General features: G+C 37.0%; 1 protein-coding gene across 1 annotated transcript; it reads right to left on the reverse strand.

Annotated features, from left to right (window-relative positions):
• Nucleotides 1-9,812: 9,812 nt before the first annotated feature.
• Nucleotides 9,813-11,814, reverse strand: LOC5564262 (GDP-fucose protein O-fucosyltransferase 2). The gene is made up of 2 exons (XM_001648551.2): nt 11,528-11,814; nt 9,813-11,469 (listed from the first exon to the last, which is right to left on the reverse strand). The coding sequence occupies exons 1-2, from the start codon at nt 11,535-11,537 to the stop codon at nt 10,100-10,102; spliced, it is 1,380 nt and encodes a 459-aa protein (XP_001648601.2). The 5' UTR covers nt 11,538-11,814; the 3' UTR covers nt 9,813-10,099.
• Between the last annotated feature and the right edge of the window lie 5,510 nt (nt 11,815-17,324).

The following is a 17,324-nucleotide window of genomic DNA, read 5'->3' on the forward strand; positions in this document are numbered from 1 at the left end:
GATTGACCGTTATGGCCATTTTATGGTTCCGGAGCAAACCCGGAACATCCGTAAAATTGGCAATATTAAAAAAAATATTCTGATAGTTCCTTTGTCTCTTGTTTGTTAGAAATAAGTATTCTTACAATTCGTATTTAATAATCTGAATGTTTGCCCATTACGGCCATTTTATGGTTCCGGAACTAACCCGAAACATCCGAAAAAATGGAAATACTGAAAAAAAAATATTTTCTGATAGTTCCTTTGTCTCTTGTTTGTTAGAAAGAAGTACTCTTACAATTCGTATTTAGTAATCTGAATATTTGACCATTACGGCCATTTTATGGTTCCGGAACTAACCCGGAACATCTGTAAAATTTTCCATATTGAAAATAAAAAGATTATTCATATGTTCCTTGTTGATTAAAATTAAGTATTCTAACATATTGGATTTTTTGAGGGGGGTTCGAAGCCTTGCGGTTATGCTTTCGGTTCATAAGCGGAAGGTCATGGATTCAATTCCCAGCCCCTCCAAAAAATAAACCGTCCAGCCACCAGAAGACACCGCACGGAGGACCGTGCATAGGGGAGCACATCCATCCTCCGTCAGTATCAGATGGTGACTGAGACAAATTGACCCACTTCGCAGGCAGCTAGCCTCAAACGAAAAACACGGCAAAACGAACCACCGCAAAAGAGCAATGGACTATGGCTTATGGAAATCGATTGGACCAACAGCAGAGCACTCTCCTACCTGCTCGGTGTGAGAGCAAAAGAGCAGATGAGAGTGAAAGCAGATGTAAATATAGATTAGTTAAAAATAGAACTGTATCGGTAAGGAAGATACAGATAAAACTGATTCCGGCACAGTAGTGGCCACGAGCACAAAGTGCCTTACTAAAAAAAAAAAAAACATATTGGATTTAGTGATATGAATGTTTGATCACTTTGACCATCTTATGGTTTTTTAATCCGTAATTAACCCGGAACATCCGTAAAATTGAAAAAAAAAAATGTTTTGATAGTTTCTATGTTCCATGTTAGTTTTAATAAGGTATTCTTAAATGTCGAAATAAGTTATATGACTGTTTGACCATTATGGTCATTTTATGATTCCTAAACAAACCCGGAAAAAACCGTAAATACTCCATATTGGAAAAAAAAAATCTGATAGTTTAGGAAGAATGCTAAGAGAAATCTTTGAAAGAACTCCTGGAAGTATTCCTCGAATAATTCCTGAAGAAACTTCAGGAGAATCTCTGAAGGAACTTCTAGAAAAACAACTGGAGAAATCCATAAAGTAAAATTTTTGGAGGAACTTGAAGAAATCCTTTAAGGGATTCAAGGAAGAATTCCTGAAAGAACTCCTAAGGGATCTCAAGCGGAACTCCTTTAAGAATCTCTCGTGAAACGCTTGGAGGAATCGCTGGAGAAGCTCCTGGAGGAATTTCTTAAGGGACTCCTGGAGTAATTCCCGAAGTAAATCCTGAAGGAAAAATACTCTGAAGGAATTCCCGAAGGAACTCCTGGAGGAATTTCCGAAGAACCTCCTGGAGGAATTCCTGAACAAACTCCAGGAGAAATTCCTGAAGGAACTTCTAGAGAAATTCTTGAAAGAATTTCTGGAGGTATTACTGAAGGAATTCCTGGACAAAACCATGGAGATACTCCTGGAGGGAACTCCAGAAGGAACTCTAGAAAAAAAAACCTGAAGGAACTTCTGAGGAAATTTCTTGAGGAATTAGATGAATTCCTGAAAGAACTCTTGGAATAATACCTGAAGGATATGTATTTATTTATTTTTTAATTCCTGGAGGAATTCCTTAAGGAACTCTTGGACGTATTACCGGAGGAACACTTGGAGGAATTCCTTAAAGAACTCCTGGAAAAAATCCTGAAGAATTCCTGGAGGAAGTCTTGGAGTAATTCCTGAAGGTACGCCCTGATGGAATACGTGTAGGATGTCCTGAAGTAAATCATCGAAGATTTCCTGGAGTAAATCCTGAAGGAACTCCTGGAAAAATTCTTGAAGGAAACCATGGATGAATTCCTGGAGGAATTGTTGAAGGAAACCCTGGAGGATTTCCTGTAAGATCTCCTGGAGGAATTCCCGAAGGAACTTCTGGAAGTATATTTGGAGGAATTTCTGGATGAATACCTGGAGGAACTCCTGGACTAATCTCAGAAGAAACTCTTTTAGAAATTCTTGGAGGAACTCCTGAAGGTATAACTGAAGGAACTCCGTGATGAATTCCTCGAGATACTCCTGGATAGGTTCCTGAAGGTACTCTTGGAGTAATTCCTGAAGGAACTTCTTAAGAAATTCCTGTAGAAACTTCTGAAGGAACTCTTGAGGTATTACAGAAGGAACACCTGGAGAAATTCCTGACGATTCTCTTGGAGTAATTCTTGAACGAACTCTTGGTAAAATTCCTGAAGGAACTCCTGGGGTAATTTTTGGAGCGGAGGAAATCTTTATAGATCTCCAAAAGTAATTTATGAAGAAATTGTTAGAGGAATTCCTGGAGATATACCTGGAGTATTTTCCCGAAAGAACTCCTCAAAAGACTCCTGGAGGAATTTCTGTAGAATTTCCTGGAGGAATTCCTGAAAGCACTTCCTGCAGAATTCCTGGAGAAATCCCTGAAGAATTCCTGGAGATATCCCTAAGATACTCCAGGAGCAATTCTTAAGGGGTTTCCTAGAGAAACTCTTGGAGTAATTCCTGAAGGAACTCCTAAAACAATTTCTGGGGGAATTCCGGAAGAAAATCCTGGAGTAACTCCTGAAGGAATTCCTGAAGTAAATCCTTGAAGATTTTCTGAAAGATTTCGTGGAGTAATTCCTGAAGGAACTCCTGGAAGAATTATCGAAGGAATTCATGGAGGAATTCCTGAAGGAGTTTTTGAAGTAAACTCTGGAGGATTTCCTGAAAGATCTGCTAGAGGATTTTCTGAAAACGCTCATGGAGGAATTCTTAAAGATACTCCTGAGAGATTTTCTTGAAGGTACTCCTGAAGGAATTCTTAAAAAAAAAACTCTTTCAGAATTCCTGTAAGAGCTTATTGATAAATTCCCAAAAAAAAAACTCTTGGAGGAATTCATGAACGAACTTCTTGATGAATTCCTGAAGTAATACCTTAGTTACTCCTGGAGAATTTCGATGGAAGATTCCACAAGAACAAATAGAAGAATAATTCATAATTATTAATTCATAAATCAATATTAATACAGAGATCCCATGTGAGTTTGCTAGTGGAATACCAAAGATTTTATTGAGTAAATCTTTCAGAAACCCCTCTGGAACCACCGAGAGAATCTCTGACCCTTTTTTAATAATAATTGAAACATTCCACTACGGAGTTATTGGAGTAATGTATAACATCTTAATATGATACGGTGATCGCATATCGCAAGGAACTTGATTCCTAAATATGATCCAAAATGTTTTGTCTTTTGTTTGTTAGAAGGAAGTACTCTTACAATTCGTATTTAGTAATCTGAATGTTTGACCATTATGGCCATTTTATGGTTCCGGAACTAACCCGGAACAGCCGTAAAATTTTCCATATTGAAAAAAAGAAAACCTGATCGTTCATATGTTGTATATCAGTTACGGATTTATCATACTCCAATTGACATACATGGTCACAGTAGATGAGAAAAATAATATATGCAGCATGCTTCCGATTAAAATTATCTCGTCAGGATTAGAGAAGTACTATTTCATATACAGTGAGGGAGAACTCGATATTCCGTATGTCGATATCGAACCATAGCAAAAGTTGTTTTTTTTATGGATACCTCGATGGTCGCATAACATCTGTAAAATTTTCGACATTGAAAAAAAACTGATAATTCATATAAATCAGGAATTCTGACAGAAGATTTTTTTAGGATTCCTCTAAGAGTTCTTTCAAGAAAATCTTCCAGGAGTATCTTCAAGAATTCCTCCATGAGCGTTTTCAGAAAATCCTCTAGCAGATCTTTCAGGAAATTCTCCAGAGTTTCCTTTAAAAACTCCTTCAGGAATTCCTCCATGAATTCCTTCGATAATTCTTCAAGGAGTTCCTTCAGGAATTACTCCACGAAATCTTTCAGAAAATCTTCAAGGATTTACTTCAGGAATTTCCTTCAGTTCTTTCGGGAAAATACTACAGGTATATCTTCAGGAATTCCTCTAACAATTTCTTCATAAATTACTTTTGGAGATCTATAAAGATTTCCTCCAGGGTTCGCTTTAAGAATTGCCCCAGGAGTTCCTTCAGGAATTTTACCAAGAGTTCGTTCAAGAATTACTCCAAAAGAATCTTCAGGAATTTCTCCAGGTGTTCCTTCTGTAAGTTTCTACAGGAATTCCTTAAGAAGTTCCTTCAGGAATTACTCCAAGAGTACCTTCAGGAACCTTTCCAGGAGTATCTCCAGGAATTCATCACGGAGTTCCTTCAGTTATACCTTCAGGAGTTCCTCCAAGAATTCCTGAAAGAGTTTCTTCTGAGATTAGTCCAGGAGTTCCTCCAGGTATTCATCTAGGAATTCCTCCAAATATACTTCCAGAAGTTCCTTCAGGAATTCCTCCAGGAGATCTTTCAGGAAATCCTCCAGGGTTTCCTTCAACAATTCCTCCAGGAATTCATCCATGATTTCCTTCAAGATTTTTTCCAGGAGTTCCTTTAGGATTTACTTCAGGAAATCTTCGATGATTTACTTCAGGACATCCTACACGTATTCGATCAGGGAGTTCCTTAAGAATTCCTCCAAGACTTCCTGTAGGAAACCCTTTGGGAATTCCTTCGGAAGTTTCCTAGGGATTCCTCCAGGAATTCTTCAGGATTTTTTCCAGGAGTTCTTTCAGGATTTCCGTCTGGAGGTTGTTCGGAAATTCCTCCAGATATTTCTTCAAATTTTACTCCAAATATTCTTGCAGGAGTTCCTTCGGGAATTCCTTCAGGGTTATTTTCAGGAATTCCTCCCGTAGTAGCTTCAGGAATTTCTACTGAAGTTTCTTCAGGTATTTCTCAGGAATTTCTGTAGGGGTTTTTTCAGGAATTTTTCCAGGAGTTCCTTTAGGAATTGTTCTAGAAGTTCCTTCAGGAATTCCTACAAGAGTTCCACTAGGGCTTATGGGATTCCTCCAGGAGTTTCTTTAGGAATTACTTCACGAGCTCCTTCAGGAATCTCTTTAAGAGTGCATTCAGAAATTCCTCCACGAGATTTCTACAAGGTTTCAGGAGTTCCTTCAGGAATTTTACCAAGAGTTCTTTAAGAAATTCCTCCAAGTGTTCCTCCGGTAATACGTCCAAGAGTTCCTTAAGGAATTCCTCCAGAAGTTCAAACCAAAAAAAAAAATTACATATCCTTCAGGTATTATTCCAAGAGTTCTTTCAGGAATTCATCCAGTTCCTCAAGAAATTTCCTCAGAAGTTCCTTCAGGTTTTTTTTCTAGAGTTCCTTCTGGAGTTTCCTCCAGGAGAATCTCCATGATTTTGTCCAGGAATTCCTTCAGTAATACCTCCAGAAATTCTTTCAAGAATTTCTCTAGGAGTTCCTTCAGGAATTCCTCCTGGAGTTCGTTCAGGAATACCTCCAGGGGGTTCTTCGGAAATTCCTCCAAGTATTCTTTTGAATATTACTCCAAATATTCCTCCAGGAGTTCCTTCGGGAATTTCTTCAGAGTTATTTTCCTTCCTTAAGAAATTCCTCCAGGAGCTTCTCCAGCGATTCCTCCAAGCGTTTCACGAGAGATTCTTAAAGGAGTTCCCGCTAGAGATCCCTTAGGAGTTCTTCCAGGAATTCTTCCTTGAATCCCTTAAAGGATTTCTTCAAGTTCCTCCAGAGATTTTACTTTATGGATTTCTCCAGTTGTTTTTCTACGAGTTCCTTCCTGAAGTTTCTTCACGAGTTATTCCAGGAATACTTCCAGGAGTTCTTTCAAAGATTTCTCTTAGCATTCTTCCTAAACTATCAGATTTTTTTTCCATTATGGAGTATTTGCGTTTTTTCCGGGTTTGTTTTGGAATCATAAAATGACCATAATGGTCAAACAGTCATATAACTTAATTCGACATTTAAGAATACTTAATTAAAACTTACATGGAACATAGAAAATATCAGAACATTTTTTTCAATTTTACGGATGTTCCGGGTTAATTACGGAACCATAAGATGATCAAAGTGATCAAACATTCATATCACTAAATCCAATATGTTAGAATACTTAATTTTAATCAACAAGGAACATATGAATAATCATTTTTTTTTTCAATATGGAAAATTTTACAGATGTTCCGGGTTAGTTCCGGAACCATAAAATGACCTTAATGGTCAAACATTCAGATTACCAAATACGAATTGTAAGAGTACTTTTTTCTAACAAACAAGAGACAAAGGAACTATCAGAAAATTTTTTTTTCGGATGTTCCGGGTTAGTTCCGGAACCATAAAATGGCCGTAATGGGCAAACATTCAGATTATTAAATACGAATTGTTAAAATACTTATTTCTAACAAACAAGAGACAAAGGAACTATCAAAATATATTTTTTTTAATATTGCCAATTTTACGGATGTTCCGGGTTTGCTCCGGAACCATAAAATGGCCATAACGATCAATCATTCATTTCACTAAATCTCCCATGTAAGAATATTTTCGTGTGCGGCTTCGCAGCAAAACGTAATCATGACAGTTTATTTCAGTTCCATTAATTCTACTTGCTGTAAGGAACTCAGGATGATTCCAGGGCTCTAGGTGGCCAGGGCGAAGTCTCCGGTCAATGGGACCACCACCAATCGATTCAGCAGCCTTTTTTTGATCTAGAATGGTTAAAATCATTTCCTGGAACCGTTACCCAGCTGAGATATTGCATTTAGTCGCGTTTTGGAGCCCGATTTTCTCACTGTGCGGTGTTTTGGCATTCGACGTTTTGTCTTTCGACATGTTGTCACCCAACCCAGAGTCGAGTATGAAAAGTATTTTTGGTTTCTTTTGAAGGTAACATTTCATTAGTCTTTAAAATTCTTCTTAAACTCTTATTTGTTATCTTGCTGTACATGTTCAGTCAACAACGTTCCTTTCTATGCTATCTAGGGTTGAGATGCTTTTGGAGTTTCAATAAATTTATTTTTCACTTGCAATGAATGCATTTTAATTATCTTATGTTGGGGTAAAGTTATCAACTAAGCTAAGGCCCTCTCTTGTATCTTAGGAAAAGTGATATGAAAAAACGAGACATTCAGGTCCATTCATTAGGAAGAACTGCTTGGATGAAATGCTTGAGAAATTCCAAGAAAAAATCAAGAGGAAGTTGATAGTCAAGTATCTAATTTATTGAGGAATTCTTTGAAAAGTTCTTAATAGATTTTCTTGACAAACCATTCAAGCAATTTAAAAAAAAAATTCTAAACAAATTCCTCCAAAAACTGGAATAAATCACCGTGGATTATTTTTTATTTTTTTTGAAATATTTTTGTAGGAGGCTTTGGAATATCTTCTAGAGCAACATCTCGAGAATTCGTTTAAACGGATAGTGGAAAAATATCTGAAGGGGAAATCATAGGATAATTTGTGGAAAAAAATCAAAGTTATCCCTGAGCAAATTACTGTATGATCCTCTGAAAACATTCCAAACGTTCCAAACGAAATCTCTCTAGAAATCACTGGGATAATTCCTTAAGCTTTTCCTCGAAGCATTTGAGAAGAAATTCTTGAACAATCAGTTGAATAGTCGCGTAATACTCTCTGAAAGTTTCTCTGGAGCCTGTAGAATTTAGCAACAGAATTCACTGCAAGCAGAATAGCAAAAAAAAATATTTGAGAGACCATTTTAGTTGGAAAAGTGACATTTCATTAGAAAATATAGACCTTTTAGAGGCTTGCATCAAAACAGAGATCAAGTCTCTTAAAACCCTGCCCTGTCTTCAGGGAATTACTGCAGAAAATTCTCAGGGAATGATTTTGGGAATTCCTGAAGAAAATTGCTACAAGATTTATCAGAGTGATTACTCCCAGAATTCCTCTGAATTCTTTTTATGATCTTCCAGGGCATCTTCCAGAAATTTTGCTATGTGTCCTTATGGAATTACTCCAGGAGTTCCTCAGAAAATTCCTACCAGATTTCTTAAAGGAAACTTGTCAGTGAACTTCATCAACAATTCACTGTGAATTCGTTCCAGAATTCTACGAGATTTTGTCCTGAGGATTTTTTCAGATGAAAATCCAGTAGGAATCATTGGAGGTATTTCTATAGGATTTTTTTTTTTGAAAATCCCTCGAAATTTTTTTGAAGATAATCTCTCGAGTAATCCCATGAGGAATTCTTGGAAGAATTTACGGTGGAATTCATGGAACAATCTTCAGAGGAACTTCCGTAGAAATTTATAGAAGAATCTTATAGGGAAAATCCACGGAAGATCCGAAAATATTCCTATATGGATTATTCCAGAAATTCCGAGATTTTATATTTCCGGAATGTATCGGGATTTTTTTACAGATTCTCCCAAAATATTCTGGAATTCCTTCGAAACATCTCAGAAAATTACTTCAAGAAATCCACCAAAAAAATCTCAGCAATTTATTTAGGTAATACATCTGGAATTGCTATTGAATTTCCATAAAAGGTTCCTCTGAAAATTAGCTGAAAAATCTTCAAAAAATCATCGGAAAATTAGAGCAGAAAATCATAATAAGAAAATAATTGTTCAGTTTTTTAGGAGTTTTTTTCAGGATATACTATGGTCTTCCTATTGATTATTTCAGGGATGCCTCCAAAAATCTTATGGTATTTCCTCCAGGAATCCTTCTGATAATTCCTAAAGAATTTCTTCCAGGATCTCCTTCAGGAATTATACCGGGTATTTATTTATGAATTCCTCGGTAATTTTCGCGGAAAATTCTTTGGAAATGTCTTAAGAATGTTTTCCAGGAATTTTCTCTAGAAATGTCTCCAAGAACTCCCACGGGAATAAAACCCAGGAATTTTCTCCACAAGTTCCTCGGCAAATTCGTCCAGTAATTTATCATGGAATCCCACTAGAAATGTCTTCTGAGAAACACTGAAGGTATTTTTCAGAGAATTTCTCCATGAATTACTTCAAGATTTCTCTAGGAAATTTTGCCAAGAAATGCCTCCATCAGGAAAATTCTCAAGAAGATTCCTCCAAAAGTTACTGCAGGGTATGTTTTTCGTAAGTTCCGTTGGAATTCCCAGGGCAATTTCGAAGCAAATACAGAAGAAAATTCCGAAGCAACTTGCGAAGTAAATTCCGGAGTGAATCCAGAAGTAACTTCCTAAGGAAAACCCGAATGAAGCTTCCTAAAAGACCTTCCCGAAGGAACTTCTCCAAGAAACTTCTTGTAGGAACACCTTGAAGGAGCTTCCTGAAGGAACTTCTCGAAGGAAATTAACAAAGCAACTTCCCGAGGAAACTTCCTGGAGGAAATTTCAAAGGAAGAAACTCACTGAGAAACTACCTTGAAGAAGTTCCGGATGAAAATTTGGAAGTGGGAGAAGTTAGATAAAACTTCCTACAGGACTGAGATTTTGAGGAATAAATAGAAAACAATGAAATTTGATAAGAAAAACATAATATCAGCTGTCAAACAATATCACCACAATATCTAGTGTGAACTGGTTTCATGATAGACATAAATCATGTTGCTTGTATCATGGATCATGATACAACTCCGTAGTCTGAACAACGCATAAAACATCATGTTCCGACCGGAATCTAATCTAAGTGGAGTAATCTAATAACAAAGTCACAATTTGTTTGTTTAAATGAAAATCAGGAATTTTCATTTGAAGATTTCTTTTTCGACACAATAAGTAGGCATGGTTTAAATTGTTAATGTATTCTAATAATAATTATTGAGTATTACACGTAAATGTACAATATTAGATTTACAGTCTTAAAAATGAGGATAGCATATTGAGGCTTCTTTTATCTTATACATGTAGTTGATCCGTGTTCTGGTTCTGCACCTATAAAGTTAAATTGCTAGTAATCTTTAAAGTACCTACGTATGGCATCACATTTTACTAAATTAGTACAGGTTTCGATTTTCACTCTTACAGGATTGTTAGATTGCTGACGGAACTCATCGGAACCGATCGGCCCTAATATCACGCATACTGAATGGGCCATATGGCGTTCTTCTCGCAGTTACCGACCTCCTCCTCCTTGCAGAACGTGTTGAAGGTCAGGTCCTTGGGAAAGCCCAGAATCTCCCGCTCCTCGTAGATTCGGTAGGTAAACGTGGATTCGTAGGTTCCGATGAAGAACCGCGCGTGAGAACAAATGATTTGGTCGATGATGGCCACTCCGCCGTCTTTGAGGCGGGTCATTTCTTCTTTGGTTTCCGGGCTGTATCGGACCACTTTGAACCGTTTCAGGTAGTTTTTGAGATCATGGAACTCAGACTTGGAACAATCCGAGGCAATGAATACTTTCCGCAGGCCCAATTCTAGAAGCTTCCGCTTGATTTGCATGGCAGCCGAATGCAGTGTGGGAGTGGTCTTTTCTCTTCCGTACAGGAAGTCCGCACGGCGCATGTGGGCACACAGGTAGTCACCGCCCTTCGTCTTCCGGTAGGGTCCCTCATCGGTCCAGCTGGCCGGACGCTGAACCCGATCCCACTGGTTGGTGGAATTGAAAAAGTCCTGTCGGAACTTGTTCGCTATCCTCACCAGATCCCGGTTGAATCGCATGGATCGCCGGGCCTCCCAGTAATCCACGTTGCCCCAGTAATCATGCAGAACCGTTTCTGCCCGCGCCAGGAATATCACACGTAGCCTTTGGTACTCCTTTGGTTTTAGCTTCTCGAACATGGAATGAAGCAGCGAGGCCGATCCTTGGAACTTGACACATATCCGTTCGTCGATGGTAAGGTTCCGGTAGCCCATGACACCGGACGTTCCGAGATTATTCTGATCCGTTTCCTTGGTGCACACGGTCTGCTCAAACTTATCCACGAAAACCCCATTCTCGAACATGTCGTCGAAATGGCTCAAGCGGTAGAACTCATCAATGACCACGTTATGACCCCCACCTGGTTTGGCCAGCTTTCTGTACTCGTCGAAGAATTGCCACGTCTCGATGACCTCGACATACATTCGCATCGAGGCCACATCGAAGAAGTGACCCCACGGCAGATGCATCTGGTTCAGATAGCTGGACCGCCAATGGAACAGCTCGGACCAGGGTGGCAGGACGAGCACGCTCCTTTCGTAGCCTGGTCGCTTCCGAAGTGTCCGCAGGAACACCGCCAACCGGATGTAGACGTCCCGCCGCAGGTTAAATCCTTCGGATGGATTGACGTCGTACAGGATGAAGGTGACCGGAGGTTGAGAGTCATCAACCGGTTTGTCGTAGCACCTGTAGATGTCCCGGAAGAAGTCGTACCAGCCGCAGCACACTTCTTGTTGGTTCCCGTGGATCGATTCCAGGGGCGAAGCTGCTGCGAAACAGGAGCACAGAATCACGAACAGCCATCCTGAGAAGTGATCTATGATGAACATCGTGATTGAATCAATCAATGAATCAAAACTTACTTCTTATCATCCTAAAGGGAACTTAAATCACAGGAACAGAGTTTCAATCGTGGAACGTTTTTGGCACTCGAACACCAAATCTTATCGATTTTTCTTCCTTACCGGCGGATGTGCGGTGCAGAAGAATCGATTGAGCCCTAGAAGAACTTACGTAGGCTTGTATGTAATGTAATGTTTATGATGTTCGTGTGTAATCAACTGCCTGTTGGTCGGGTGGAGGGGGCTATTGATAACAGGCGGGCAGAGAGGTCAACAGCTTGAATCTGCCGTCCCGACGAAGTGGGGTGGCGTTATGACTCTCGTCTCTGGGTGATCTCTGGTGCGGGTTTGTTGTGTTACAAGTGTTACAGTTTCCATAAAGTGCAACTCACAGGCACGCTAATAAATTTAGGCAGTTAGAAGACTTTTTAGTCGAAGATTTCAAACTACTGAACAAATTCCTAACTAGGTAATACATAGTCATTATACTTAAAAAAATACTATAATAGTCTAGAATACTATAACAATAATTGTTTCAGACTTGTTTTCATATTAGGTTAAGAAAAAGAAGCCAAAAAAAACTGAGTTGAAATAAGTGGAAATTTGTTAGCTTCAAGTTGAACCGGTTGGGATTACCGGGATTACCGATCGGTGGGTGGTGCATTCATGCTCGTCTTTATGCTTTTCACTCTGGAAAATTTCTACTCAGAATCTGATGCAGTCTCACTTTTCATATACGCTTCCAATCGCAAAACGCAACATACTGTTAGCCATCTATACTTTGGTAGCGCAACTAGTCAGATGATGAGAGATTTGATTTTTCCCGCATCCATCACATGCCGCTGTGGGGAAAAATGTTTTAGGCGGCATCCACAAATTACGTAACGCTCTAGGGGGAGGGGGGGAGTAGGCTCAAGCGTTACGGCTCATACAAAAATTTGAAATTTTTCATACAAAAAACGTTACGGAGGGGGGGGGAGGGGGTCAAAAATTTCCAATTTTAGCGTTACGTAATAAATGGACGCCGCCTTATTTTCCTGATATAAGACGGTTCACAGTGAAACAGTTAGGCGGAAAAGGTAGGAATATCCATTCTCTATGTTCAACATACGTTTGTTTTTTGTATTATTGCACTACTTTCATAAAAATTGAGATCCGGCTGGTAGGAGCACTAGTTTGAGGTTGGAAAACCAGGATACAGTGGCCCAATTTCATATTCGTACAGGACACTGTTCTTACTTCAAGTTAGTAAAAAAGTATTATATGATGTATTGAGTTTGAAATACTTTATCCATATTGAAGGTAATATGTGTCATCTATTATTTGCCAATCATGAAATGTTTCCATTTACGTTCATCTTTGAATTAATGGAAAAGTATTAAATTCGTGTCTGAAATTGAGCCAATTCTATATTCGTAACCTATCAAAGTTCAACTATACAGCATTCAAAACTAAATTTTAATGCTCCATTTGATTGCTCAAGTCCTTTATTACGTTGTTCAGATGTAGTAAAGTACACTTGGACAATTTATAAGCGGACATATTTGAAACTTAGGTAACATTGTGAAAATCATCAGTTTTCCAATGATTTTTGCTGCAAAATGCAATAATACGAGCAATAACGTTTATTTTTGTTGTTAGATCCAATCTATAAATTATATTCATGACCACTGAAAAAGTTTTTGATGAAATGTATTCAAATAATAGAAATTATATGCAGTTTTCATCCCTTTTGAGTTCACAAAAAATTAATGTCATTACTTTAAAACTTTTCTAAAATATTATTTTCAATCAATGTGTACCTAATTTTCGTTCTAAACAGCAATTAAAGGTTAATTTTGTACGTTACTGTAAAAAGAATTTGAATTACGAACTTTATTTTACAACAAAATACCCTACACTACGCTGTACACACCTCCAAATAATTGATGTTATCTCAGTATTCAGTTATCTTCAAATTCATATTCAGATTATACTCAAAATGGGGCCCCATTCTATAGTTTATTGGTTTTATAATAAAAACACATAATAACTTGCATGAGCGGAGAGGATTAATATACTTTTACTAGACCATATCCTGTTGTTTTTATCATTTCAAATAACGTATGTGTTGCGGTTACAGCAATAATATTTATTCTATCAAACTCTATATTAATGTTTGGTAGTGAAATATAAAAAAAAATAAAAAATCAGCAATGTTTTGATAGGAACATTCACTATGGAATATGTATATGCATTTAAGAGCCAAACTGATAGAAATTAACTAAATCGTTTGGTTTTGGATTGGTTATAAATGATATATTAACCAAGATTCTAGAGTATAAGATGCCAATATCCACTCGTAGCTACTCTAAAACTGATTATAGGTTTTTGAAATTTGTTCAGAATTCGCAGTAGTCATTCTTAAGGAAGTTATCTTGAAAAATGTATATTTATGTTCGACTTAGTGGATTTATTTTACAAAAAAAATTTTTCTTAAATTTACTTAAGTTTCAAATATGTCCACTTATAAATTGTCCAAATGTACTCTCCCTTATCTATACATTGCAATGAAGAACTTGAGAAATCATTCAGTCCATTAAAAATTAGTTTTGAATGCTATATGTTTGATTTTTGTTAGGTGTACGAATATGGAATTGGGTGATTTTTAGACACAAGTTCAATACTTTTTCATTATTCCAAAGATTTTAGTCAATGAATACAGCTTATGATTTTCAAACAATAGATGACCTCTATGACATCCGTTATTGATAAAGTAAATCGAAGTCCATAGATCATTTAATAGTTTTACACCAAGTTGATATCGAAACAGTGGCCCGTACGAAAATGAGTTTGAGTCACTGTAGCGGACTTTGGGGCAAGTGTGCCATAGGGGCAAGTGTGCCACCCCTGCTTTTTATAAAAACTATAATATTTATTTTCTCTTCGAGCTTAATAATATGTTCCCTTATAATTCACAATACTATAATCAAAACATGATTAATATTGCTCTATTTTTCGCGTATTTACATCGAATTGTGCAAGGACAACCAAATTTGAGTGAATTTTTATAAGATTTCGTTGTTTCTAAATAGCATGGTGAAAGGTAAATTATTACCAGATTTTTCTAACGTACTGTACATCGTGAAAGTATTCAAATGTGTAAGTTATTGTGGCATTTGAACGAAAAAAATATTTAGTTTTACATACGAAATCCAGTTTGGTTGAAATGTATACCTATGGGGGCAAGTGTGCCACCTATTTGGTAAACAAGTGTGATGGAGTGAAATTTATAAAAATGTAAACGTCATCAACAAAATCATAATAATAAACCAAAATGAGGCACCAATAGTAGTTTCTGAAGTATAGTAGGGGAATAACTGACATTGTTACCCTCCAAAGTGATTTTTTCTCAAAATATTCAATAATAACATGTTTTCCGGCTTATTAAGTACCGTTTAACACATCTTCATCAATATTTTACCGTTATTTAGTGCTGATCTAGTTTAATATTATACATATTCGCCGTAATATAAGGGTAATACATATATTGTATTGAATGGGGACAAAAATAACCATTTTAGTTATTCGAATTGAGTAATAGGGAGTTACGCATGTATTGAACCTTGTTATAAAGCATCCCCTTATTACGGTAAACTTACAATTATTTTTTAAACTATCGATTAGCATCTGCTTTGTAAGTAATATTAAGAGGAAATAAAAAAAATGTCATTACAAGTAGAATTACATGCGATGTTCATTCGGTGGCCGTCTTGCCCCATATGGGTGGCACACTTACCCCATAGTGTCGAAAAATAGGTTATTTTGGATGATATTTGAAAAGCTCCAAAACTTATACTTTTTGAAATAATTTTCTGTTTAAATGACACAGTGGTTATGAAAAGATGTGAAACTAATATCATGAGGCTAAATTGGTGGATTTTATAAGCTTTAGACAAAGTTAGAGAACAATTTGCTTAAGGTGGCACACTTGCCCCAAATTCCGCTATGTGAGGTTAGTTTCATTGGATCTTTCGCCTGAGCGATTTTTGCGCTTGAATAATATACGCTTCGGGACATTCTCCGCTGCCTCTAAAAATACCATTGGGTAGATAAATGAATTTTCTACCATTGGACCTCATTCAATTTCATACATAAGTGAAGTAAGCGGTGAAAATAAATATTTTGTTCCGAATGTTTTGAAACCATGAATGAGTTTGACATTGCTCTTGTCAACCATCATCATGACGACAGCAGCACACCCCACCGGACGAATTGTCGTATTGGGAGCGAATAAAAATGCGAAAATTTTACGTAGGGTGATGTGCTAGTATCCAACGTATTAAGCATTGATCAGTGAGAACTGCAATTTTCCCATAATTGCAGTGAATGATGCCGACACAAACCGATGCCAAACAATTCTTTCTCAAAACGGCTTTAGCATTGTACAATAAAATTTTGATAAATCTTGATCTATTTTTGGAAATAATGCAAAGAAAATGCATCTTACCGTATTCTCAGTCCGTTGTATCGTTTTCAACTCCGTCGCAATCAGTTTCCAGGTTCGTCTCACAACTTACGGCTCACTGTATTGAATGGTTAATACACAACATATCAAAGCTATAATAAAATGTTTTACTAAAATATATATAACTACTGGGATCTCCCTCCATTCCTTCAGCATGATGGAATATATTAATTTCCTTTAAAATTCATTGTTCGTTATCAAAATTCAGCCCAAACATATGAACACAATTTTTTTTGACCGTGCAATTATGGCATTTGCTCACAGTACAGCGAAAACAACACAATCAAAGAAACCGTATTTTTACATCGAGCCTCAGTACGACGGATTAAACTTTGTTTACATTCTCAATTATACGCGGCGGCTGAGGAAATTTCGTAAAATTTGGTGATTTATTGAAGTTTTACGGCGTGTGATTGAAATGAAATCCTTCAGTGAAGAAGTACGAAGGTTTTCCATAGTAAAAATAAGTGCCCGGCGAAGTAAGTCACCCACACACTCAATCTCAGTTTGGCTGTTCGGTAATTTTTTTTACGGTTTTAGAACCGTAAATTATGAAAATTACTGAATTTTCAGCTGTTCTGCTTTTAATCACTGATATTCAGCAACATATTTTTCATTTTAATGAAATCGGTAATTGTCGTTACTGATAGTTCAGCTATTTTGAAGCTTTACCGTACAGGCACAGTAAAATAATAAAGTCAGTAAAATGCTAGTACCGACTTTCAGTATCGATAAATTGTTAGCTGAGAATTTCAGTAAAACAAAAAGAAAACAAATCCTCATGCGGGTCATTGTCAAATAACAACTCTAGCAGCAGAAATAATTGTAAAGATGATAAGCTCCAGCTTAAAAAAGACATAAATTTATCGCGGGTTTTTCTTGTGCTCTCTTTGAATGGTAAGTAATCGAATATTGGCAACTTGTTATTATAAATATCGGATCTAATTCCATATATTTCGATTATCCAAGACAAATTTAGACAATGGAACTTATACTACGGTACAATCATATTGAGGTTAGGCTGCATTGTTTCCGGAAACATCCCAAAGAAGATGGCCTCATATTAAGCAGTCACGGAAAACCAATTTGTTTTGTGGAGACAAAGTATTTGTTGCCAATTTTCGATTATTAAAATTTTTAATTTCAAACAAACTACTCTAATTCATGATTACATTTTTGAAATCTTGAAAATTGTTTGAGAGGGAAAGTCCCGGATTGGAATTTAGAATGATTCGGTTTTAATAAAGTAGCATTGCATAAAAAAAGGGAAGGATCGGGAGGGCCCTACTCTTGAAACTGAAAAACTCAGTA

This window comes from Aedes aegypti, chromosome 1 (genome assembly GCF_002204515.2).
Source record: "Aedes aegypti strain LVP_AGWG chromosome 1, AaegL5.0 Primary Assembly, whole genome shotgun sequence".
NCBI classification, from domain to species: Eukaryota; Metazoa; Arthropoda; class Insecta; order Diptera; family Culicidae; genus Aedes; species Aedes aegypti.